This window comes from Condylura cristata, unplaced genomic scaffold (assembly GCF_000260355.1).
Source record: "Condylura cristata isolate star-nosed mole 26May11 unplaced genomic scaffold, ConCri1.0 scaffold00027, whole genome shotgun sequence".
Lineage (NCBI taxonomy): Eukaryota > Metazoa > Chordata > Mammalia > Eulipotyphla > Talpidae > Condylura > Condylura cristata.
In genome coordinates, this window is record NW_004567128.1 from 11,046,470 (window position 1) to 11,073,804 (window position 27,335).

Consider the following 27,335-nt stretch of genomic DNA (forward strand, 5'->3'; position numbering starts at 1 on the left):
GTAGCACGTTTTCTACCTTACAGCCCATCTTGTCTTTCCCAGCCAGGTTACTTGCGTCGATACTGTATTTGCAGGTAAGGCAGATCCTCTATTTTAAGAAGTGAGTTTCAGTCCCCAATCCACAAATAAAGAATTATTGTAATAGCATATTCATGAAAAGCAAATTACTTATCCTGGCATTTAACATCCTTGTAACTATTCCTGTACTTTTAATGTCAACAGAAAAAAAAAGTAATGTCTAAGTCTGGCTGATACGGTAAATTAATGTTAATAACAGTTTTGACACTAATAGCAAGTTTTAAAAAGGAAAAAAACCTCTCGTCTCTGTGCTGGGTTTCATTTCTTAAAAATCACCTCAGCTTGCTGTCACCAGATTTCCCCCCAGAACAATTCGAGCTACTATTTCACCTTCACCGGGAGCCTGAGACGACAACGGTGTGCAAAGCCTCTGCCTTTACTCGCTCCACATGGAGAAACCCACCCCTCCAGTTACAATACCAGGTCTCCTCGGCAAAGACATTTCTGAAGCCTTGTAGGCAAATGAATACCCAGAGACATTCAGAAAACAGCAGCTAAAATCCACTAGCTGTTTCTTCAGAACCTGAAAATTGGTTGTGAAAACAGAAACTGAAAGAACACACTAGACTGATGGAAGCTATCAGACTGGACCGCAAAGACCAGGGTCCGCACTCCATCTTCCCTCGTGCTGTGCCTAGGTAACACTAATAAACACCCCATGAAGTGAATTGTGGCAGGCCCCAGGGACCATGAAAGAAACCCAGTCCTGGACTCTTCTCCCCGGCTAGCCCTTTCTAGAACTCGTGGAAGGCGCAAGCAGCCCCTTGGAGCCCTCCACCCTTTCTGACCTGCCAATGGCACGTAGTAGGCTGACAGCCCCCAGCTCTATAATCACCTAGAGGCTGCCAGGCATTGGGCAAACCATTTCCAATTTCTCACACTTCTTTTTCTACTACTAACTGACTGTTTTCCTTTCAGATAATCCTATAATGAACTAGCTCAAATGAGCAGAGAGGCAGCAGTGACAACCCATCAATAAAATAATTAAGCCGAAGTGAAATTTGTTAGAGACTTCTCATGTCATAATAGGAAATTTAGGCTACTTAAAATCAGAGAAATCAAATGTAATACTTTCTTTGTTTTAAACGGAAAAGTTAATTTTAAAAGTCTCTTTCACAGAACCCACATAAATTCTGCTGACAATACTGGTTACTCAGTCTGGAAGTGTACATACAATAGAAATACCAATGGAGTTTAAAGTGGTGTCCAGATTTTTCTTTTCCCTTTCCCCAGTTACCCTTTTGTGGTCGGTAGAACTTAGGAGAAAGCACATCGACATTTTCTGTTTTGAGATTCACATCACAGCCTCAGCCCCTGAGACGTTTGTACCGTTATCCCAAGGTTTACATGCCGTGGAAAAACAAAAACCAGGCCTTGATGGGAACAACTGCAGAGCTAAATCCTACGTTTTCTCACTCTTCCAACCAATGAAGGAGGAGGGCTTCCTGATGACAAAAGCTGACGTTTCCTTTGCTTCCTCAGGTGCCAGGCTGCCATTGACACGCATCACCCTTCCCTCCAAGCTTTGCGGCACCTCCTAGTGGCACACCTGAATTCTCTACGGAACCAACCTCTATAGTAACAGACATTCAATGATTCAAATGACTTCATCTTCTACACAAATAACCTAGAAGACAACGCTGGCTTCAGGAACTCCTGGGGCCATATTGAAGGGCAAAGCAGAAACTGAGGAAATGCGTGACCGTGGACGGATAGCCAAAGCCAAGGCCACACGCTGGACTGACACAACAAACAGAGGGACTCCCTTATTTCCATTGGAGGGAGAATAAACTCAAAACGTCTGTCACCACAGGGCCAAATGAAACGATTACCTACCCAAGCTCCATCGGGTCCAAAGAGTTCTAGAAAGTTGCCGATGAATTCCCGCGACTTTTCTTCCCATTTTTGAATTAGATCGTGACTCTTTTCTTCCACTCTGTTAACAAATTCCTTTGATCTTTCCTCCACATTCTTGACCTTTTCCTTCATCTTGTCCACCTGGTTTTGGAAGCGATACTTCTTCTCCTGGACAAAAACCAAAGGAGACAAATGAACTCATGTGAGAAGGCACATTGAGAGATCATCAATTCCCATTAATCGTCGCATTTGTATTTCAACTGGTGTTGGTTCCCAACCTGAAGGATCAGGCTGTTGCGACTTCCCAAGACCAAGATGTGCCACCACGAGCGCAGCCACACTGACGACACAGTGCCCGAGCTAAGGGGCTGATCTAACGGCTGCCGAGAGCGTGAGCGATGACTTTTGGGAAGGACTCGACATGCTTGGAGGGTTGACTGAATTCAATTTAAAAGAGCAGACAGTTTAATTTATTGAAATAAGCAGAGCTCTATTTTCCAGAAGAGCCCAAACAATCACTTTGAATTCTTTTCAGCCACTCGCTCTGGTGCCACTTGAGCCAGACAGTTCCCATTTCTGTCGCTCTGCTTGGAGAGAGCTGGACGCTCGGCACGCCTACCTCGTGAGGATGACTGAAAACCGCCGATTTGCACTGAGCGAACCCCTCTCCTTTTGAAGGTGCCAATGACTCCTGGCGTATGCTAACAGATGACTGTGCGTGCACGTAATTATAAATATCTACTTTGGCCCAAAATGTCACCCTTTGAAAATCCACCATCGCCTGGGGGGTGGGGGAAGGGTGGTGCCAGGGTAGAAGTCCTACGGATATGAAGAGTTCTGGCTGTAATCAACATGCTCAGCTCCTCCAGGACCAGGTAAATATAGTTGCCCAGACTCACTCCCATCACCTGAAGCAACTGGCCTGCCCTCTTCCTTTTACCAGCTTGTTTTGCTTGCTTTAAAGATTGTTTTAAGAGTTGCTCCATTATTAAACTAACGGCAGCCCTGTGGGAACAATATGGTAGCAATACAAAAGGAAGCCAAAGACGGGGCTTTATTTAAGCAGCTGTAATTTCTCTGGACAATAAGAAGCAGCTGTTAAGGTTTCTAATGAGCATCTGTAAGGCCTCAGTATAATGAAAGTTTAAAATGTTAACACAAGAAAGCATTTCTCAGGGCTTAGCTTTTCATTACCTCTGCCCTCCCTCCCTCCCTCTGAGTACAAGAGAACTCTTGTCTTTCACGAAGACAGATCTTCCAGAAACCCTTTGCCCAAACCCAAGAACCGGAGAGAGAGAGCTTGGGGTGAGGAGAGGAAAGAAAGCAGCTGCCGAGTGAAACAGGAAGCTCGCTACCCGTGCGTCGTGCTTAGATCAGATCACCCCTTTACACGTACTGAGACATCCCGGGGTCATTACAAGGACCGAATGAAAAGCTGACTGTACGGTACACAGACACCGCCTGGCATACAGTAAGCACTCAAGAAGCAGTGACAGTGGCCGGTCGTGGTGGCCGTGGCGGGGTCGGGTGAGGGGGGAGGCGGCGGGCGGCTCTTACGTTTATGAAGCTGACATTCAGCTCCTTGGCTGTGTACCCTCTCTGGAGGTTACGCCGCGCATAAACATCATAGTCACGGACAATTCTGGTAATGATATCAGATGTTGAAATGCCTTCTGTTCTTTGAGTTGGAACGAACATCCCTGTCGAAAGAAGAGAGGAGAGTTAACGGAGGACAAGCCAAGATGGCCGTGGTCGAGGCATCTTCCTGGATGTCCCTCCTTTCCACTTTGCGGTTGCTGGCCGCGTCGGGGAAGTTTTCACATTTGGCCCCAGCTGACTCTTGCAAATTAGGTTCTGGAGAGTTCCCCCTGCCGTGACTGCTGTGTGTTCATCCCTGTTTCTTCCCTGTGTGCACCACACATTCGCCCTGTCCCTGGCAGTTGCTCATGCCAAACCCTTCCTCTCTGCCCCGCCTACCCCTCCTGACAGGTCCCGCTTCCGGAGAATGCATCTGGGAAGTCTTTGCTAACATCACCCAGTGGCGCCCACAACACTCAGGAACAAAACTTGTCTCTCATTACTGACAGTATTTAAAATAGCTGCCTTCTCGCAGAAAGGGCACTTTCTCTGGAAGCATCCCGAGGACCAGCTCGGTTCTCCCGTGTCTCACACACGTGCCAATTGTGCAGTGCGTGCAAATCAACAGGGGATGTAAATGGAAACTGAGTCAATGAATGAGCTGGGTTCCGGCAGCTCCCCTTCTTTCCCCAGGACGTCTGCATCACATCGTACTGAGAGAAAGAAGAAAGTGAACCATTTTTTGCGGTCTCTGATCAAAAGAAATGCCTGTGGGGTGCCGGATGATTTTATCTCCTTAAGAGCAATCTTCTCTGGATGGTAGGTTCGCCAAAGACCCTTTCATCTGCAGTCCGTGGGACGAAGTAAAAATAAACAAGTACAAAGGATACCAAGATATAATAGAACTTCCTTTAAAGTCCTTAAAAATAGATTTGCGTGCACCGAGACAAAGAGATCACGAATGTTATGAGACACAAGAATCTCATTCGTGCACGTACTTCCATGGAGAACGGAATTGACCCTGTAAGGTCTGGGCTGCTGAGATTTTTCTTCATTCCTGTCAATATTTGGTTTCACATCCCTATTTGTGTTTTGGAGGTACAAGATCTCCCCCTTCAGGTGTTCTCACTACTCCACCCCCACGCAAGCACCCGCAGTCCATTCCCAGAGTCCTTCCTCCTTCCTTCCCACTGTGTTCCCGCCCATCCTCCCTGCACTCCCCCTCTGTCGTCTCAGACCTATAGTCCGCTTTTAGGGTTTGCTGTTACTTTGGCTTTCTCTGACCCTTTCTTGGGTCCCCCTATATTCCACGTAAGTGACGCACGGTGCTCGTCTTTCTCGTTCTGACTTACTGCACTCGGCATCATCCGCTCCGTTCATCCGTGTCGCCGCAATTGGCAACTCATCTTTTTGGACAGCCGACTAGTATTCCACTGTGTACACACACCCCCGATTCCCGATCCACTTAGGGTCTTCCCGCCCAGAAGAGGATGGAGATATGGGCCTCGGTGGGAGACACCGGGCCTGGGACGGCACGATGGACACGGCCTGCAGACAAGGGTGCTGCCTTCTCAGTCTGCAGACTCGGGCAAGTCATGCCAACCTCAGAGGCGCCGTATTTAAATTTAAGTCTCCCGGGCTGAGAAATGACATGGCTGGGCACGATGGTCTGGGACTGACAAGTGCTACTTCCCTCTCCCTCACTCCCCATGCTCAATTTCCTTCTACTCACCAATCTACGTCCTGCATATCTGCCCAATCCAGCTACCTTTCCCTATCCTCTGCCTAAGCCAGCAAAACACCATCCTATACCATCATTACAGCAAGAACCTCAAACCAGTCTCCTGTGGTCTTTGTCCCTCAGTTCACTGTCCACATCGCAAGACGCACGCAGCAGTGTTTCCGAGTTCAAGCCTGCGCAGCATCCCTCGGTGGCTGTTTAGCGTCTCTCTATTTACATTCCGATCCCTACCTTGGCCCTGCAGCAGCGTACGCGATTGCTACCCTGTGGTCCAGTCCATTCCCATCTGAGGTCCTCGGCAGGAGGACCTGAGGCTTCGCTCCCTAAGCCAAGAGCCCCTGTGCTGCACAACTGCAGGGGGCGCTGTTCTCACTGTGCCACCAGCCAGCCCTGCCTTGATCCAGCTGTACGAGGTAGAGGTCAAGGACTCCACCTGCCCCACTCTCCCTATTCTGAGCACCAGCTGACTACAGGAGCTCTGGAGATAGTTGTTGCATGAATGAGTGGATGGATATCGATCCCCAAGGGCCCTCCAGATCCACTTCACCCGCATACTCTTGGCAACAGTGACCTTTTTGCTCGGTTGGCCCCTCCTCGGCCATCCCGATGGAGCTCTTTGGATGGCATCTGCACATGCACGGTATTAGCCCAGCGGGGGTGGGGGTGGGGGCGGGGCGCTGCTGTTAGACACAAAGCGTCCGCTTTCTAATGTTCTCAGGCTCACAGGACAGAGTTGGGGTGTTTACCAGTGGACAAAAGCTTTTGCCATCACATGCTCAGAAGGTAGAAATCAAACACAGGGGACACATGGAAATGGGGGAACAGGCAGCTGAGCTGTGGCTACAGATAACACTCACAGAGCCAGCTGCTCTGGGGCTCCGGTGGACAGCGAACCCCGAGTGGCCCCCAGTCTGGGCGCCTGAGACAACGTGGCCGCAGGGAGCTTTCTGGAAAATACTCTACCCCACCTTTCAGCAGGCAGCTATTTCACCCACACCCTTGACTGCTGAAATGTTTACAAGACTCGCTAGCTACTATCAGATTTTAGCAAGTCATTTTGAAATGGATGACATGAGCTCGCCCTTTCCTTGAAGTCACAGTGTGCAGTCTCCGTGACTGAATAAATGAGCTGGGGTCTGGGAGCGATTTGCTTTGGCTGCCTGGGAGGTGGGTCTCTGAATGAAGCCAAGCCCTCCACTGACATAATGAGGCACCCGGCTTCCTCCAAATCCTAATTATTGCTCTGCTAAAAATATTCCTTAATGAGCATGATCAGAGAACCTTTTTTCTCATCCTTTTCAGAATTGTGGCGTTTGGTTATGGAGCTATTTTAAGAAGTAGCAAAGCACATGTTAATGAGGGAAACTTTCAACAGTAGTGGGCAATATTAGAATGATGATGAGTAATGTGAACCGTCTGTTTCATTTAAGCTCCATCTTTTCACCCAGTTTTGCTGGAGAATTCTGACATATACTTCTGATGAGCAGAATGCTATACAGCTCAATTCATACCCTTGCTAACTCTGGCTTCATTTGAAGTGATTTTTTTTTTTAACTTCAAAATAAACCTTAGTGAGAGTCTAAAAGCCAAATACGGCTCAGACTACTACTTCTGCACATCTTTCTCCCACAGGAATGCCCTGACCTTCTCCACCTGGCCACCAAACGAACCTCCACCGTGGCTCTCCCTTGGTGAGGAATCAGAACAGACCCACAAGGCCACACAAAAGGGACTCCGTGCATGACAAAGGTCACAGTAGTCTCATGTCTGTATCGCCAGAGCAGATGGGAAGACCACCTGACTACTCATCAGCTTACAGAGGAGAGCTGTGAGAATTAAAGATGGGAGCCACTCCCATCCCCTTGAATCTCGGTCGGCCTCGGTGACTTGCCAGTAGCAAACAGAATATCGTGTGATGCCGCCTGACTTCCAAGATGAGGTCAGAGGCAGCCTTGTGACTTTCGCCAAGGCTGACGCTCTCTGGCTGCTCCTTAGGACAACACTCTCGGGCCCCAATTGCCACGCTAGGAAGCCCACGCCACGTGGCCAGGCCCCGTGGACCCCAGTGACAAGCACAACACTGCCCCCTGCTGACAGCCAGTGGCCACTGCCGATCACATAAGTGCACCACGTGGAACCTCCAGCCCAGGTGAACCTCCACAAGACTGCAGCCCCAACAACAGCTAATTACACCCATGTGGAGAGACCCCCAAGCAAGCATCTCTCAAAACCACCCAACCTATGCCTTCCTCACATCTTGCCCCCCAAAACATGAGTACAATAAAGTGACATTTTTTATGTCACCAACTGTGGGGAAAATCTGTTAGGCGGTAACAGGGTGCTGAGGTGCTTAGAATTAGAACAACACTGGACCTGTGCCGACACCTCAACACCTGGCACTGGAGGGTTTTACTCCCTCGAGTCAGGAAAGCAGCTTTTTCTTAGCTTCCTAGAAGTCACTCACCCAGAAATAAACCCACCACCAAAAGCTTCTTCCTACTCAGCTAGGAAGCCGAGGAAATGCCCACCCAGACAATGCTGCCTCCGTGAATTCTGGGGGTGACTCTGGGTGAATCAGATCCTTCCTCTAAATGACGTCTACGGACTTGCAACATATAACGACCTGGGACCTCATTAGAAATGGGGGTGTAGCTTCCACCAGGCCTACCGAATCCAAATCTGCACCCTAAAAAGGTCCTCAGGCATCTGCAGGCAGTGACACTTGACAAGCCCTGGTCTACGGCCCGTCCGTCTGTCTGGGCACCGTTAGGCAAGGAGTGTCAGATCTGCAAAGAATGGAAGAGGTAGCTAATCGCCCCACGCCGTGGAACCTATCTCCAGGAAGCTGATACAACAGGCGCTCTGACCCCTGCCTCTCGCTCCCCTCCCATGCCTCCCTCCTCCCTCACGGCGCTCGTCGGCAGCCTTCCGAGTGGGAAGTGTATGAGGTTGTCTTACAGACGAGATTGGGATTTGAAAATGTCAGGTCTCCAACTCTTACCGACTTCCCCGCCCACTGAGGGGGAACCCCTTTCTAAGAATACGGTACCTAAAAGAGAGAGAACGGGCTGAAAATGCCGTCACTCGTGCTAGGCCCAACGTCTCCACACTGGGATTACATACCTAAACTAATGGCAGTTTCAGTTTCCCAGGAATGGGATCTAAAACAGTCCATCTGGAATAAACTGCTCGACGGTCATGAGAGTATTTGTGTCCCAGATCCCTGTTATACCCACCGAGGAAGGCGACCTTGCCAGAAACAACCCACTCTGTACTAGAAACTTCCCTGGCCTGCCCTGCTCTGCCTATCAGAGCCTTCCACTTGGCGCGGCGCTTTGAATTCCTCCCTACCTATTACATTGGGCGCTGCCTGCTTCATGAACCAAGGAGCCGAAATCTTTCTTCTGTACTCAGTTAAGTTTTGGGTTTGGTCCGCAACACGGTCCCGACCGACGGTCCCGCTGGGGACGACATGGAGCTTCTGCGGCTGGCCCCAAAGGGTGGAAAGCAACAAAACGCCATCCAGGGGACTGAGTACTTACAGGTAGAAGTGTCACTTTCTAAAATATGATCCCGTGTCGTTTTCCTTTCTGGGCACGAGGCCCTATTCGCACTGACACTGACACTTCGCCTCAAAGGACGGTGGATGCGGGTGAGAATACAGGGGACTGTGTTTAGCTCTTGCCTGCTAAAATAGGCTCTTTGGAAGACTCATTTCAAAAAGAATAGTTATGAAAAATAAGGCTTTTGCTTCAGGGACTCAGGCTTTGAGGAGCACAAAGAGCTATCGAAATCCTACAAGTGTTCTTTGACTTATTAAGAGCCAGCTCCCGTGTGGACTCAGCACGGAGGTTTTGTTGTCAGCCCTAAAGTGGGACAGATGTGGAGTTAACACCGGGGCAGCTGCCTGTCCTCCAGGAAGAAGAGCCCCTCTGGGACGGAGGGAAAGAAACAAGCGGGAGCAGGAGGTGGGCGGCAGAAAGAAGCAAGAGAACGGGAGCACGGCCCGGCCCCTGACCCCACTCAGGGTCAAAGCCCGGGGCCGGGCGCAGGGAGGAGACGGCCTAAGAAAGCCCACAACAGAGGGGCTGTCACCCTGGTTACCTCCAGGAATTCTGGGAGGAGACGGTCTCACAGCGGTCCTGGCACCAACATGGGGAAGCCTGTGTTAGCCTTCCTTGGGGCAGGCCAGTCACAGGGCCTCACATGGCTCCCTCCCACTGCCATGCTTCCGAGGTTGTGGGGCACATCTTCAGAGCTCCCAGGGCCTCTCTCAAGGAACACAGAAGGCAGCTGAGGGGTCAGAGCAGCAGCAGTGCTAGGTGGCACGTCTGAGCGCAGGGGCGATGGCAGGACAGGCCAAAGGGGGCAGTGGTTGAGTACCAGAGGGTTGGGGGGCTGGTCACTAGAGGTGATGGCTGAGCAGGCCTTGACATCATACAACAAAATGAGCATCAATAACCACATCCCGGCCCATGCCAGGCCAATATACAGCTCCCAGGAACTTAGGTGACCCCAGGAGAAAAAAGCCAGGAGCCTAAAGGTCCAGGGACACCACAAAAAGCTCTGTATTGCCAGCTGTGCAGTGGTGGGGTGTGGTGGAAGCGACACGTATGGGGTTCCTGCAACCCCAGGAAATGTGGGGAGTTGACTGACACCAGTAACAGCTCCGAGACGAATGAGAGCTACATCAGACTTCTCGAGATCCCTGAGGAAAGCACATGGCGGTACAAGAATACCTGTGCTGAGCCACACAGGGGCTGCCCACCTGCGGGAAGGTGTATGTGGACGCAGCCCAATGCCACCACACGGAATGTGTGGTAGAAACAAAAATAGCACAAAATAAACCAAGCCACTGAAAATTGACATCTGCACCTTTTGCTAAAATACTAACTCTGGTCCGTCCCTTTCCCAAACTCTCCCTGTTCCAAGATTCTCACGTGGCAATGTGTTGGTGGACGTCTGTGGGAGGCGGTCTGCCGAATGAAGCGGCAGAGAGAGGGTTAGCATTTCAGGTTGTTCTACCACCCCATCCTCCTTATTGGGCAGCTCCGTTATTAGGGGCTGAAACACCCCCTGACCCTCTCAGGGCAAGGAACTAACTACCTTTCCCCCACTTTTTCTTTTGAAGTACTCTACAGGGATGAAAACCTGACGAGGTGGGAAATTTCAAAAATCCCACCAACGATTGTTTTAAATCTTGGGTGATTTGAAACATATTGACATTGAGAACTAGTTTCCCATTATTCATTTGCTCAAAAGCGCACCCATTTTTTGTGACATCTTCTTTCGCCTGTTATAGAGAAGAATAAATGCAAATGCATCGATATAGTTTTAAAGTATTTCGTTCAGACCACAGGCAGATTGGAGGCAAGCCCTTGCGGGTCTCCCCGAATCGTCTAGGGCTGTGAGGTAGTGGCGGTGTGGTGTAACTCAGCGTGCAGCTACCTTCTCCTCCGCACAAAGGTGTGAGGGACTCAGAGCCAAGATGCCAGTGGAAAGCAAACAAAGTGAGTCCAACGGTCTGTGTGACTTAGGGCAAAACATCACCTCTTACAACTAAATAATGTGAAACATTCCAGAAGACAGAAGCATATGCACACATCACCCAAGTAAACGCCTCCACTCCCCATGTGTGGGGAAGAGCCCTCGCTGGCAAAAGGCTCCCATGTCAACATAACTCCCCTTCCTACCCTGGAAGAGCACCCGCATTCAGCCAGCATCTAGCAACCACCGAACATGTACCAGAGACGACGCTGGAGGTACAAAGACAGACGAGAAACGGCTGTGTCTCAGCCCCTCCAGCTAGAGACACACACCCACTTGGGATGCCAAGAAAAAGGACGCTAACAGGGCCCCGTACAAAGTGTCTGAGGAAGGTGGGAGTAGAGTGGAATGCTCAATGATGGCCGAAGGGTGAGGGCCTATTCTTCAGGTGGGCCCGGAACTGGCATGGAAGCTCAAAGAAAGTCACTGTAGGGCCCTCCCTGGTTGAACAACGGGTCACAGCGCAGCACTATGATGTTATTAGCAGCCACTTCAGCATGAGTTCAATCCCCACCCCGGAGGTGACCCACATGGCGCAGCAGACCTCTCCTATCTTGCCCACTACCTCCCTCAGCAGTGTATTTCTGTCAGTCTGCCTGTTCTGCTCCCCATTCTGTCTCTGGTGAATCCTCTCAATGCCTCTGGCCTGTACCCCGGTTCTGTATGCACAAATAAATAAGGAAGGAAGGAAGGAAGGAAGGAAGGAAGGAAGGAAGGAAGGAAGGAAGGAAGGAAGGAAGGAAGGCACTGTAAGCCCAGAGAATACCAAGAGCAAAGGCACTAACTAAGTGGGCTCATGTCTGGGAACCGATAAACTCAGGTGCCTGGAATTGAGGAAGAAATCAGGTGGCCTGTGGAAGGCGGTACAGAGCTATGGCCGGCAAGATCGAGAGGCCGGACATGGCCACGGGAGGAAAGCCTATCAACAAAACTCAGGATCATTCAAAGAGACTGAAAGGAAGTTAAACGGTCTCAGAAGTGTCCCAGAAACGGAGGACAAGAGTGTCTAAGAAAGACGGGGTAGCAGAGCGAGTGTGCCGGGAGGCTGAAAGGAGGCCACTGATTTCGGCATTTCGTGGGTCAGCAGAGATCTGAGGGAGGACAGGACCGAGGTAAGAGTGCAGGTGGCTGAGCAATGCCAGGGAGGGAGGGATACTGAGCGAGGACGTGACCGGAGGGCGGAAGGAAGGATCCTTTCCGTGTTTATATACTTGCACATACATGTTCGTCAGTTAAGAACAAACTCCTGGAGAGTGAGAACCTTGGGTAGCAAAGAGAAAGAAAAATCAATACAGACTCTAGAAGGTAGGTTCAGACTGAGACTAGGTGGCCAGAAAACCCCTCATCCTCATGACTCAAGAGAGGAGGTAAGGATGCAAATAACTGTGGGTAAATCAGGGCAGGAGTGAGAGAGGAGCAGGTGAAAGGAGTCCCGGAGGGACCAGAAACCGCAGGTCAGGTGCGGTCACGCCCCAGCCGCCAGCTCCCTGGTGATATCAGCAGCGCAGGACTAAGAACAGAGAACAAGATACATGATTTACCTCCAGGGAGCCTGTAGTGGAAAGACAGCCCTCTTTCCAGGCCCGCAACAGCTCCCTGGGGCTGGCCAGTCTCTGACCTTAACAGGAACACGTAGTGACCACAGAGACAGTTTCCAAAGTGCAGACATCACGTCTGCTTTCTATGACAACACTTAACAGTTCCAGAAAGAAAACATTTTACCTGATTCCACAAATATTTATCATCCCCATTTTTTTGGCCTTGGCATGCGCTATCTGTGGATATTGTCACATCACAGGATGACATGTAACATATGATAGGACAGACTTGGGTGCCAGAGTCAGGAGCATTAGTAAGCCAGTTGTCTTCTAGAAGGATCTTTGTTGGGAATATCAACTAATTGCATTGTGAATGAGGAAATGACTGTCCTTTAAACAATAGGGTCTTGTGATTTTTGTCTGATGAACCCTAAAATCAAGCCTGAAATCAGAAGCTGAGTACTTTGGTGCTCCAGTTTTTTTCCGAAATAAATATCTGATGCGAGTCTGGCCCAGGACTGAGTCTTTGCCCAGGTCAGCAGAAGTTTGCGCAGGCTCCTTGGGAGACATCTGAAGTTCCAGCCCCTGGATGTGCAGGCTGCAGGCTTTGGGAAGATGTCCCTCATCAGACTTGATTATTGTACCACCGTGCACAGGCAAGCACAGCCCAGCTCCTCACCTGCTTCCTTTATATGCTTGTACACATCATCAGAGCCAGCTGAAGAATAAGGGATGTCATCGTGAGCCACGAAGTCGATCTAGTGGAAAAGAGAGAAGACTCAGGTCACCACTGGGATGGATGTGCATGTCTGCGATTTGGAAATGCCTTTAAAAATAAAGCGGCTTTGGCCCTCCCTGGTGGCGCAGCGGGGTTAAAGCAGAGCACTATGAAGCTAAAGCCACTTCCGCGTGAGTGCGATCACCGCCCCGGAGGTGACCCACATGGCGCGGCAGACCTGTCCTGACCCGCCCCCCGCTCCCCTCCTCAGCAGTGTACTTCGTCAGTCGGCCTGTTCTGCTCCCCACTCTGTCTCTGGTGAATCCTCTCACTACCCCTGCACCTCTGGCCTGTACCCCAGTTCTGTAGGCACAAATAAATAAATCTTAAAAAAATAATAAAAATAAAGCAGCCGGTGGCACAGTGGTTAAAGTCTCCGCACTAAGAAGCTATCCGCACGCACAGCAGCACGCATTCGATCCCCGGCCTCTCCGTGACTGATACGCCCAACACAGGCCGCTGTCATCTAAATGACGGATACCAACTTGCATCTGACTTTGGTCTCTGTAGGCCTCTGTCCAAGCCATCCCTCCCATGGGGATCCATGGGGATGGGGTGTCGCTCCACCCACAGAGTTTTCTTTCATTCTTCTTCACCAGTTCATACTTCAATACAGCAAGTAAAAGACTCCCTAACGAGCTTTCAAAGTTCTTCATCGTGAAGCTTCGCTCCACCTCAAGAGTCAGGGCAGCAACTTCCTGGTGTGAGGCCCACTGACCACTCCCCACTCCCCTCCCCCCCCCCCAGCTCCGAACTCATAAACAAGCTGTGGTAGAATTCTGCAATATCGGTACTAGGGATATTTTTTAACTGCATGATTTTTTCTTTGGAAAGGGGGCTGTTCTGTGGCCTGTAGGAGGCTCAGTAACCCCCCTAAATTTTACCCACTAGATGCCAGTAGCACACCTCGAGTTGTGACAGCCGAAAAGGTTTCCAGACCTACCAAATGTCCCTTGGGAGCAAACCTAATAACCGATGAATTCAATGATAAAAGTATGCGCCTAGAAATAATAGTAACGCTTATATCTCACATAAATGTTCATTATCATTATTATTCATTCTATTCTTAGTACTCAAACTGAATCCCTCCTCTCCAATAATACTACTAACAACTTCTCAGAGTAGCCATGACTTTGAATATGATTTTCGATAAGAGCAAAGCACTTAGCACAGTACTGGGCACACGGTCAATACCCACTAAGTGGCCACCATCATTATCATCGTTAGTGTCCCCCCTGATGCCATCATTATCATCGTTAGTATCTCCCTAATGCCCGGCACAAGTTGAATATACAATAGATGCTTAGTAAAAATGTGTTAGTGATTGCTGGAAGTAAATCATATTGTAGTTTTTCCTCTTTCTTTTTATTCTCACTGGGAAATTGTCTCCTCTGCTATTACCCATGCACATTTATCAGTGTTCTCTATTCTCTTCTGCATCGTGATTTTAAAAATAGAAAAGAAAACTCTTAGAACAGCTTAATCTTATTTTTTTGTACTGCTTATAAAAGGAAAGAATAGCGTGTAATGAGAGGCTGGTATGGAGACACAAAGCACAGAATTTGATGCAGATCAAAAGAATTTCTCATGTTTTTAACTAATATAAATCTTGTATCAGTGGGAGTCTCAGGGCCACAAAACCATAAAGTTTTTCCCTGAAAGGCTGATCCTGCCCTTCTGGATACCAGGTGGGTGCATCTGTTCCCTGTGGAATCCATAAGCCCCAATCACGATGATGGACGATTGACAGGTTTGGTCATGTCGATCGTGATGCCGATGACGATTCTGGAGTGTCGCTATGGGCCAGCCAACATTCCAGAGGTTCACTTCGATGAGCTCATTAGATCTTCAAAATAGCCCCACCAGAGGATGACTATCACCCCATTTTACAGTTTAGGTAAATGAACTTACCGTGTCTCGCTCAAGTCCCACAGCTCGGAAGGACACGGGATGCACTTGGATGTGGGGCGAGCTCGCTTCACAGCCCGCGCTGACATAGTGAGAGATCAGTCCCCAGGCCCGGGGAAGAGCAGGGAGAGATGGCCAAAAGGCAGGCGAACCATACTCCAGTGTCCCTCTTAGAAACCGGAGGGGTCTGGGATGTCTGGGAATGGCATATACAAGCAGACTCCCCAATTCTGCTACTTAGAAAACGTGACAAAACAAATACCTTGTGTTTTTCCAGAAACTCTGGCGTCAGTGTCCACGGAGCATCCCTGATGACTTCATCAACATAGCGACAGTGTCTGAGAGCTTCGTATCGCTCTGCTTCATTCATCACAGTGAAACCTTTGAATTTGTGGGTGAGGTCATCACTGCAAACTGAAACAAGCACATGCATTAAATGCTGTCAGGTGGCCCAGCCCCTGTCACACCGCTTCTTCGGCAAGACAAAAGATGCTCAGTCTTGCTGGGTATTTGGCATAATTGAACTCAAGTTTCTTTTTCCAGGAACAAAGGATCAGGAAAGCAAAGCAAGCTGAAATCTACCAGCAATTCCAAATTTCATTTTCATACTAATTACTACTGCATTCTTCACTGCAGCTTTTATTAAAATTATTCTCCATGCTACCTAACGTGACTCACATCTTTTGAATTCCCTAGCCCACCCTTCGGCGAAATTACTTTCAGAAATAAAATGGCCGGGTGAACGGACCGAAGGGAAAGAACGGAGGAGAGGAAGCCAGGGGTGTGACTTACAAAGGTTTCAATACTCAGTTCCAATTCCTTTCCTAAGTGGTTGCAGTTAGTAACCCTGTCTCCATTCTTTCTAGATCTCATCAGGTCCTGACATCTCAGGCGGGGAGAGCAATACCCTCCACTCCTAGCCTCGCATGGAACTTTTGGAGGATTTATACAAAGTGCTTTGAAACAGCGGGATACTAAATATTATCACCTTAGACGGCATGTGTTTTTTTTTTTTTGCTGGCCAAGGCCGCCTTCCTACGTTTCAGGAAGAACACGGTGGGCCCAGCCCCTGTGTACCAATATTGTGGGGAGGGTCGTCCTGTGGGGGCTCACATTTCCCTGACTTTCTTAAGATGTGGTCTCTTTAATGCAACCTGCACATCCAATAAATTCAATATTTCTAAGTGTACAAGTATGTTTTCAAAACAAAAAGCCCATCATTTTCATGGCACCTAATCATGACCCACGTACAGTAAGTGCAGAACAGGACCACACCCAGACACAAAAGCTCCCGTGTCTCAGCCCTTCACTCGGCCACATTCAGGCATCAGCGCAAGGGCTGCCTCTGCCTTCACGGCGCGCCAGCAAGCCACACCCCAGCCCAGCCCGCTGTCCATCCTGTCCAGACTGTCGCGCTGACCACCTTCCAGTCCCATTCCAGCCTTGCCCATCGCCAACAGCCTGTGACTGGCAGAATACAACCTGCAAGATTGTACATCTTCATGCCTCATGTGAGCACACACTTCTCTCACCTGCCACCGAAACCCCCAGGCCTGTGACCCACCCCCATTTCCTTTAGTCCCCCCGCCCCCACATATAGAAATATGCAAATGAATGACCAAAAAGCACTTAAAAATACATTACAACCTTTCAGGTAGTTATTCTGACTCAGAACCTTTCCCATCTCCCTCAGAGAGAAAGCAAAGTCCTGCAGCAGCCCACAGACAGGGGCTGCAAGGTCCACACCTCAGCCCACTCTTATTTCTCTGATGGCCCAGACCATTGTCTCCCATCCCCAGGCCTCTTTGCCACTTGCTTGAGGGCACCAGGAAGGCTCCCCCTCAGTTTGACCTTTGCACTTCCTGTTCCCCAAATCTGCTATGGTTTCATGCTCCCAGTATCCATAGAGCTCACTTTCGCTTTCTTCCCTCAAGTCTTCCCCAACCACTCTATTCTAAGGTGCCACCTGGCCCCCAACACTGGCTGCCAGTTCTCCCTCCCCACTTGACTTCTACCCACTGCACTGGGGGCGTCATATCATTGTCTAGTTCAAAGCTGTCTTCCTGCTGGTGTGGTGCTACAAAAACGTAAGTTCCTTGAGGACAGAGACTTCTGGACAGTACATGGCCAATGGTGAACTCTTAATAAGGTTGACTGGATTAACACTGCTATGTACAGATGCTCGATAAATGCTTATTATGATTTCAGATAATAATTGTAGATCAATCTGCAGGAACATCTCAACAACATACATGCAGATAGGAGGCCAGTGTGTCTCTAGATACACATGTACATATGCCTACGTCTGTCCCATGTTTACTGAGATGCTGTATTAACATCTAGAGGCTACGATACAAAACAGAAAATATCGTAGGGTTGTTATCAAAACACCACCAACCACATGGCTGGCTTGGCAACTTTGCTGAGTATCAGAATCACCTAAGGAGCTTGTCTCATGCTCCTTAGATGCACAGATTCCACTCCCCTAGGTTTTGATCCGGTGGGTGTTATCATCAGAATGTGTCCCCTCTCCCCAGATTCTTCTGGTGAAACCCTAACCCCCTCTGGGAGGTGTTTAGGCCACGAGGTTGGATTCTGAGGAATTAGTGCCATTATAAAAGAAGATCCAAGGAGCTCCCTACGACCCTTCCACCATGCAAGGAATAGCAAGAAGATGCCAGCTATGAACCAAGAAGAGAGCTCTTACCAGAAGGAAACCATACCTGCACCTTGATCTTGGCCTTTAGAATGTGCGAAATAAACGTCTTATTTTTGAGCTACCCAGTCTGTATTTTCTTATTATAGCAGCCCAAACAGACTCAGACAGCTAAGACAGTGGATCTGGAGTGGGGCCCAGGCAGCTCTATTTTTGACAAGCTTCAAGAATGGTCTGATATGTACAACATTCACAACCCCCTGAGGCAAGTTTGAATATCTCGTGAGTAAAGAGCCTGTTTTTGAGTCACCATCATGCCCAGCTAGAAGAGGGAGGGAGGCGGCTAGTAAGGCCTTATGACTCTGTGGTATATAGATTCACCAGTCACATTAGGCTCTGGGCTCCATAAATAGGAATTATTCATGGGCCAAAGTCATACAATTTAAAAATCTGGTCTGAGACTTTTCAAATGTCCTCGCACAACTATTAAAATATCACCAAGAATCATATTGAGCGAAAATGGATTTCAGATCTGTCAATCTTCTATTTTAAACAACACAAAACTAAGCTGAGCTCTAACCTTGGCCTGCTGAAGCCACATTTGAGCAATGTGGTATAACTTCTAGATGACTGAGATCAAGGCCCCCCGAGAGAGCACAAAGAAAGCAAACATCCTGTTTATGCCGATACAGGGTCCCATTTTCATATCCCAGGAGTGACCATAAGAAGCAGCTGGACACGCTGACCAGTTATTGTGTAAACATCAATTACACCCACAGCAGCTCTGTTGTGCTTGAGTCTTGGCAAATGCACTTGACAACCGGTGGGAAAGTCTCAGGGCCGGTGTCCATGGATGAATTCACTATACTCACTGGGCGCTGACGCTGTGCTATGCTATTATGGAGCTTTCCGTGCTCAGGAGAAAATACTACCGCTCCTGAGCAGAAGAGAAAATGGCCACAGGGGTTGACCTTTGGAGCCCAACAGCCTTGGGTTCTAACCCCAGACCTGCATTTATTGTAGGAAAGTTACTCCGAGGCTTTCAGCCTCCATCGTTGGTCTGTTAAACATGGCAGAGTTGTGAGAGTTACCTGGTCGCCTGTACGAGCAGAGAACACTGGAGGCCCAATAACAGTCACCATTTATGAATAATAGCAACGATACAGGCCTGTGAAGCAGACTGCCTTCCTGGCTTTCCCCCCCAAATCTAAAGTTCCTTGGGGGAGCGGGGAGGGTTCTGTAAAGAAGTAGTAGTATATTTGGGCACAGACTGAAGGAGCCTCACCTTCCACCGGTGCCGGGGTCGGTCTGCTCCCTTCCAGTGATCATGTGCCCTAGAGACTGGAGGCCCCGCTCCGGTCTCTGTCCACATCTCAGAGTCTTGTCTGAGCTCACAGAGGTTCAGAGAGCCCAGGAAAGACTCAAACTGATTTTCCCACCAGTGAATCAAAATGGAGTCTAAGAGGAATATTTGATTTCAATTAAAACATAATCAAGCATAAACCTAAATTGATGGCGTCCTATTTAAATATACAATTGTGGGAGCACTATCATGTTTAGCACTGTTATTTTTTGCCTGCCTGTGTGGAACAGGTATACATTTGGTGACTGGTATCCATTCTTTAAATGTGGTTAGGGAACACAAAACTATTAATTTTAGATTTTTAACTTACTTTTTAAATGATATGAACTTTTTGGTGAAAATGAAGAAAGAGGGTCGTCCCCTTTGGTGCAACATGTTAAAATGTATCACAATGAACCTGTCCACAGCCGCTGCAGCACGGGCTCGATCCCTGTCCAGGGAGGTGACCCACGTGGTGCAGCAGACCTCTCCCATCTCTCCCGTTGCTCCTCTCGGCAGTGTGGCAGTGTGCTTCGTCGATCTGCCTGTTCTGCTCCCTGCTCTGTCTCTGGTGAATCCTCTCACCCCCCACACCTCTGGCCTGTACCCTAGTTCTTGTATACATAAATAAACCTTTAAAATAAAATAAAATGAAGAAAGAGGATTTTACAACTGGATGATATCAATTCACTAAAATAATGTCAGTCGGGTAAATGGACATACAAAAATCATCTTCAGGTTCTTACTTAAAAAACTATAAATGGGCCCTCCCAGGTGGCGCAGCGGGTTAAAGCACTGCACTGAGAAACTAAAGCCACTTGCGCATGAGTTCGATTCCCGCCTGCCCCGGAGGTGACCACATGGCGCGGCAGACCTCTCCTGACCCGCCCGCTGCTCCCCTCAGCAGTGTACTTCGTCGATCTGCCTGTTCTGCTTCCCCTCTGTCTCTGGTGAATCCTCTCACCCTCCGCATCTCTGGCCTGTACCCCAGTTCTGTACAAATAAATAAATAAATCTTTCAAAGAAAAAAAAAACTATAAATGCAGGTATCTGACCATAGCGCAAAATCCTGGCAGTGTGTGGTGTCTATTGTAGCCTCATATTGAGAAGTAGCCTGTAGTGCCTCCAGTTACCAATTTCTGGACTTCGAATCAGATACTTCTGCAAAATAACAAGCAGCCCAGCCAAGTAGCAGTCCACACGCTAGCCCCTTAGGTTTCATAAGCAAAGCCCTTGCTCCCCTCGGAAGCATGCGTACAACAACCTACCTGCAAACATAAGGGGAGCCCCAATTAGTACAGTGTGTTACTTTGAGGTGTTGTATGTGCTAACTACAGACAGAAGACCAAATCCAGCCTTTTAACCACACTAACTATCCCTGAAGGGCCCCCACTCTTTCCGTACCGTGGGCCTGTCATCATTTAAAGTGGTATGTGATATTCATGACATGGTGTTTTTTTTTAATTACAAAAGTTTATTTTTACATCATTTTGTACATTTTTTTCCCATCTCGATTGTAATCCCCGCGGGTTTCCCATCACCAAGTCACCCGTGTGCCATCACCATAATCCCGTGCACTTCCCTTGCCTCCCCCCATTTTTGATCCCATTCCCCACTTCCAGCCCCACAAAATGTCTCTGGTATATGGTTGTTCATTATTTTTGTTATTTTCTCGCCTGGTCCATTATACTCCTGCTATAAGTGAAACCATCCGGTATTTTTCTTTCATGACATGGTTTTTAAGAAAAAGCTCTTCAAACTAGGACACCCATCCGCCCAGGATACACAAAACCTTTGCAACAAGTACCCGGACCCAAATAGATTTAAATGAATCAATTTTCAGATCCTCAGCTTCCAAGAATATCCTTTCCTAAAAGGAACGGGACCAAGAAAACCTCTCGGTTTGAATCCAACTGTACTCTACTTAGCGAAAGGAAGGCAGCTCTGGGCCTTACTGTGTTGCATTCCAAGAGTTACGCCTTCAAGCCAAAGCAAACGGAAACTTCATGGAATGACTACTTATGGCACCACAAGCCTCTAAAGCTCCTGTCTTTCCTCATCTCACACACATTTCTGTTACAGGTAAAGCCAGGTGTTAGAAACACAGTATGGTAGAGTAGGGAATAATAAAACAGCTGTACCCAAATACTCTGCATGACTCTTCCTTCTCCCAACTATTGTCAAAGGACACAGGATCTTAAAGAACAAGGGCCAGTTCAAATTAAAGGAGCACTGCAAAGAAATACTGAATGCTAAAATATGGCGTTTTCATATAGCAACGGTAAGGTTTTTCCATCTATTCTCAATACTCGTATTGAATCCTCAAATGCCTGTTCTCTTGAGGTTAAGAGTAAGCATCTTTCTCCGGCTACTCACTTCAAGAAGACAAGCTGCACAGACTGTGCCACTGCTTCTTAGACATGTAGTTGGGATTTTTCTGGAATTAACAATTTTTTCAAAACCCTTGGAATACATGCATGGGTAAAACTTAGCATACGTGTTTTTTTTCATAGTTTACATCTAAAAAGAAAAATATAAACGATCAACTGACATTATAAAATAGTTATTCCATTGACAGATAATCCTTACTCCACTGAATTTTCTAGAATGTTTATGATTTTCTTCAGATGTCTATGGCTAGACCAATTAATTTTTAGTAGTACATGCTCTTTTCTATGCTTAAACACATAAGAAAAGTATGACCTTGTTGCCTAAAAAGGATAATTAAGTCCTGATTTTTATATTTGCTTGCACTTGACTATTTCCAAAAGCCAAACACCAGAGTTTGATGGTCATACAGCAATATTTAGAGAATAACATGCCTTTTAAAAATCATACTCCTCTCCTTATCAATATCATATAACCTATAAAATAGATCGAATTATTTTAAGTTAAATGATTTATCATGGTGCTTATAACTCATTATTGGACTGACATTTTAACTTTGATCCCACTTAATGTAATATGTGCTATAAATTCTCAGTGGCTTTTATAACATTTCTTGCAATACATTATTTGAATTGAGAAGACTTTCTCTGGATTTCTACGTTTGAAATAAATTTGCCAAAGAAGATTGACTCTGCCAATTAGCTGTTTACTGTACATTTAATAAGCTAAAACTGCATTCCTCCAGTGTTTTTGTAAAGTTTAATGCAAATCACAAAGCCATTTTATCAAAAACTATTAAACTGGCAACTGTAGGATGAAATTACCAGTATTTCCATTTACTCCAACCCTTCTGGAGGTTCTCTGTTGAAAAGTTGTTTTCAAGTAAAAGAGTAAGGATTATAATTAAAAGTCGTTCAACAAATCTTGGTAGAGCCTTTTTATTACATTTCTCAGAAAGAGGAAAGCAAATTATTCCAATAACTTGAAAATAAGTATGTATCTATTACTTGAAACGAATCTGAAAGAAAGCCCTTGATAAATTATCGTTTGGCAATCAAAATTATTTTGATGACAATAAAATATTTTTCCAATACTTCACAAGTAACTCTATATTTCAGTGAGGGGTGTTACTATAATAAACTTCTTTCATTCCATCTACATATGTATGTGAACAAAATATTTCCGCACTAACATCTACAAGAAGGAAAAACCGAAATTAAACCAACTTTAAAGCCTGTCTGAGTCTAACAATATATTCACCTGCTGATACAAATAATTCCACTCATCTCATTTAACTACCAGAGAATAGAAAGATGCCCAAAAGTCTCAAATGAAGCCACAAGTAAACTTCACCTCTAGAAAAGTACGGATAAAAGTTACACTGGCTTTCCCCATAGTGACAAAGTAAGCAAGAAGAGAAATGAGTGAAATATATACAGTGATAGAGAAAACAGTCCACCAACCTAGAATTCTGTATCTTGCAAATTATCCTCTTAAAGGTAAGGAAAAATAGACTTCCTCAGACAAACAAAAATGGAGATTATTTATTCCTAGGAGATCTGTAATGCAAGAAACATTTTTTTAAAGCTCCCTAGAGATAAACAAAAGTCCTTCATAGAGAAGGAAAATGATAGCGGTCAGAAATTTAAAGAAGAGTTGATTTTCAGAGAATGAGTAAGTGAAGATAAAACAAAAACCTATTCTCATTAATTAATTTTACAAACAGCAATTTGGCCAAAATAACAGCAGCAAAGTGTTCAATGGTGCAAGCTTATGTGTAAGTGAAAGGAATGACAGAAATGAAATGAGGAGGAGGAGGGAGGAATGAGGAATATTTTGTTCACTATGAAGTACGTGCAGTACCTGGTTTAGAAAGTATATTGAAAATTCCAGGGCATCCACCACAAAAGGAAAAAAGAAGTGTACCCCAATACTAATGATAAGGGACTGATCACAAAGATCAGTCCTACAAAGAGCTGACAAAACTCAACAAAAAGAAAGTAAACAACCCATCAACAAATGGGCAGAAGAGCTAAAAAGATACTATCCAAGGAGGAAATGCAAAGAGCCAACAGGCACAAAAACAATGTTCAATATCACTCATAATCAGGGAAATGTAAATCAAATCTACAATGAGCTACCACCTTATACCAGTAAGAATGACACACATAAAAAAAAAAAACTAGCAACAACAAATGTTGGTGAGGATGTGGAAAATAAACTCTCCTACACTGCTCGTGGAAACACAAATTGGTCCAACCGCTATGGAAAACTGTTTGGAGTTTCCTCAAACTGCTAAACATGGAGCTTCCCTATGACCCAGCAATCCCACTTCTAGGAATCTACCCAAAAGGCACAAAAAATAGATCCAAAAGGACACCTGCACCCTTATGTTTGCTGCAGCACTATGGACCACAGGTCAGCTATGCCCAAATGCCCAAAAATAGATGACTGGATCGACTGAATGTGGTATATTCACACAACAGACTATTACTCAGCAATAATAATAGTAATAATAAAAGATAAGCTCATGCCATTCGCAGATATGTGGATGGAGCTGAAAGGGATCATGCTCAGTGAAATAAGCCAGAAAGAAAACAAAAAATCCCGGATGGTTTCACTTGTAGGAGGAATGTAGAGGATCCAAATGAGGGATGGGGGGGGGCAGTAATAGTAAAGGAAAAAAATCAAAATTAACAGGCAACTATACGCCAGAGACACTCTGTAGGGATGGCGGGGAAGGAAAAGGATCAAAACAGGGGTGGGAAGAGCACAAGGGACCATGGTGATGGTGCTCGGGGGAACTGGTGGTGGGAATTTCATGGACGCTATAACCAGGATGAGAAAGCACGCATTGTACAAAAATGCGGAATGATGTAAAAAATATATATAAAAGGAAAAAGTGTATTCGATATGCTAAGAAAGAAGAGAAAATCATATAAAATGCACAATTAAAACCAATGCGGGCAGAAAAAGTATAGAAGACAAAAGTAGTACAATGAACAAAGGAACAAATAGAAAGCAGGAAAAATATGGTAGATATTAAACCAACTATATTAATAATCACTAATGTTCTAAATTCACCAGGTCCACAACAGGATTGTCGAAGTGAAGCAAAACACAAAAACCCACTCCGTTGTCAACAACATAAAACCACTGGCAATAAAAAGACATACATTAATTAAAAATGAAAGGATGAAAGGGCCCTCCCTGGTGGCACAACGGGTTAAAGCACAACACTATGAAGCTGTCCACAGCCACTGCAGCACGTGCTCGATTCCCGGCCAGGGAGTGACCCAGATTGCACGGCAGACCTCTCCTGTCTAACCGATCAGTCAGCCTATTCTGCTCCCCACTCTGTCTCTGGTGAACATTCTCACACCCCCTGCACCTCTGGCCTATACCCCAGTTCTTGTATGCATAAATGAGTAAATCTTTAAACAAATAAAATAAAAGGATGAAAAAGACACAGCATACTAATACTAATCAAGAGAAAGTGGGAATAACGAAATTGATTTCAGACAGAGCAGACTTCAGAGCAAAGAAAGTTATCAAGGATAAAGAGGAACAGTACATAATGATAAAGGGGTCAATATTTTAAAAAATCAAACTCCTTAATGTGCATGCCCAACAACACTCAAATATATGAAGCAAAACTGGTAGGCCTGCAAGGAGAAATAGAGAAATAGAGAAATCCACTACTATAACCACAGTCTCCTAGTCTAACACAATAGTTTTTAATAAGGGTTTCGCCTCCCCCTAGAAAGCATTTTTGGAAATTTGTGGGGCATCTTTACTTGCCACCACGATTGGAGGCAGCTATTGGCAGTCCGTGGGCAGAGTGCCAATGAGATTAACCATCTTGCAGTGTGAGAATTTTCCCAAATCCTGCAAGGTTTCTGAATGTACCTACAAATTTATTTTAAATTACTTATGTCTGAGACCAACTTTGTTTCACATAGAATCACTAAGTACTTCTGGAAAAGCTGCGGTAGATGCTGACTTTTAGAGGAAGGCAACCACTCTAGGCATTAACGGGAGGTTATACTTTGTCTTCTTGATTTCTACCAAAATGTGTTGATCACAGCAGTGTCACTTGTAGGGCCTGAATGCAACACCATGCCCCCGTAGCGGTTCGCCTGCACACAAAAGGCTAGAGTCTGTTTCACAGCCTGAGAGTCAAATATAATTAACTCAGTGGAAACATGAAAAACAGGATCGCACTGAATTCTACTAGGAGGGTGGTTAAAATGCATTTCATAGCATAGCCATGTAATTATTTTAACTAGGAAAATAAGAATAAGAAATCAGCAGAGAAAATACCATTGAAATTGTTTATGTCGCTCATGATACTTCACTTACAGTCACTGATGGTCCCCGGACATCTACGTGCCGCTTCCTTATTGGCTCACGTGGAACTGCTTTATTTCCCACCTATACTCTAGTCACTGCCACCCAGCAAAGCCATCTGGTCTCCATGGCAGTCTCAGTAGTCCCACATGCCCTTGGTTTCCACAGAGAACCCATGTAAGAGCCGAGAGGTATCTGCATTTCTTTGTAAATCTGCGGCCAAAGACGGCGTCTTGGCTGCCTACCGCAGCAGCCCTCCAAACACTTATCTCAGAACTGAGGGCAGAAAAACAACGAGTTCTTCCCAATGGAACAGAATCTGCTCTGACATGCGAGGGGCGTGGAGTAACTCTGTGGCCCCCATTGCCATGACTGCTAAAGAGTTCCCGATTTCTTGGAATTTTCCTCCTTCACTCCTGCTGTAATTTTTTGATTCTGAACTCCTGTCCAGATTAGTTTTTTGCAGTACTGAATCCTCTATGCATTTATGGAAACCTCTGGAAGATGTACAAATCAGTAAAACAACATTGCTGTGACCACATGGTCTTCTCTACTTTCCCAAAATTACCAGATCACTGTACAAGGAAGGTTCTGTGTTCTGGCTTTGGCGCGCCCTTGCCTCATTCAAGTCTGGACACAGATGGCAACACATCTGAAGGGGGCTCCCCTGACCTGCCTACCTCAACTAGCCCTCTGTCCCTGCCCAGTCACTCCTTTGCTTACGCTATTTTATGTCTTCCTCAGTACACACTGACTGGATAAGAGGGCAGGGCCCGCCCACTCCTCAACCCAGGTTCTCTGAGGACATGTCTTGTCCGTGGCGGCATCCCCAATGTACAGAAGAACACCTGATACACAGTGAGTGAGTGCCCAAGAAACAGTCATTAAATGCACACTGTGCATAAATTGCACAACCAAGGGCTGGCAGAAGCCACTATGGGTGGCACAACATTATTCCAAGTGTTGGGGTGTCTCACAAAGGAAACCAAGACCCTGTTTACCCTTAATTGTCCTGAACCTTTTAACTGTCCGAGATCTGCAATCAGGGCAACATTGCTCTTGACCTAAGCCTCTAGAACATGTCTTTCATGGAAACCAAGAAGAACCTACCTGTGGTGCTACATTAGTGGCAGTCTCAGTGGGATTAGTAATCGTATTAATAGTGCTAGTGCTGGTCCTGTCTTTCTGAGGGCCAGCAGTATATAATCTCGTGATGTCATTTCCCCTGTGTATTTTTTTTTAAACATTTTCTATTTCAGGCAGTGAGCAAGTGAACCAGCATGGGAGGAACAAGGAGCAGTAACAATGTGAGAATTTAGTGACGGACCTCAGAAAGTACACTACAAAGGAGTTGTTCTAGACAAAGAGAAAATGCACTTCTTACCTCCTACCAACAAGTAGCTGTTGGGAAACAGCGTCTTTGCTTGCATAAGAGCCCTTGCATGACCTGAGTGGAACAGGTCAAAGATCCCATCAGCATAGACTCTGACTGGCCTGTCAACTGTGGAAGAAAGAAAACAATATCATCAGAATGGCAGAATCAGGAGTCCCGGAACCCGGATGCTCCCAGCAGT

The 27,335-nt window shown here is 46.6% G+C and overlaps 1 protein-coding gene across 4 annotated transcripts in view; it reads right to left on the minus strand.

Annotated features, from left to right (window-relative positions):
* The window catches only part of PCYT1B (phosphate cytidylyltransferase 1, choline, beta), an 83,716-nt gene that overhangs the window by 20,224 nt on the left and 36,157 nt on the right, over nucleotides 1-27,335 (minus strand). For all 4 annotated transcript variants that reach the window (XM_004689924.2, XM_012730348.1, XM_012730347.1 and 1 more), the window contains exons 3-7: nucleotides 27,146-27,262; nucleotides 15,288-15,439; nucleotides 13,019-13,097; nucleotides 3,493-3,635; nucleotides 1,915-2,103 (exon numbers count right to left, since the gene is read on the minus strand). In XM_004689924.2, coding sequence (XP_004689981.1) covers nucleotides 1,915-2,103; nucleotides 3,493-3,635; nucleotides 13,019-13,097; nucleotides 15,288-15,439; nucleotides 27,146-27,262 — 680 coding nt within the window. The remainder of the gene's footprint in view (nucleotides 1-1,914; nucleotides 2,104-3,492; nucleotides 3,636-13,018; nucleotides 13,098-15,287; nucleotides 15,440-27,145; nucleotides 27,263-27,335) is intronic.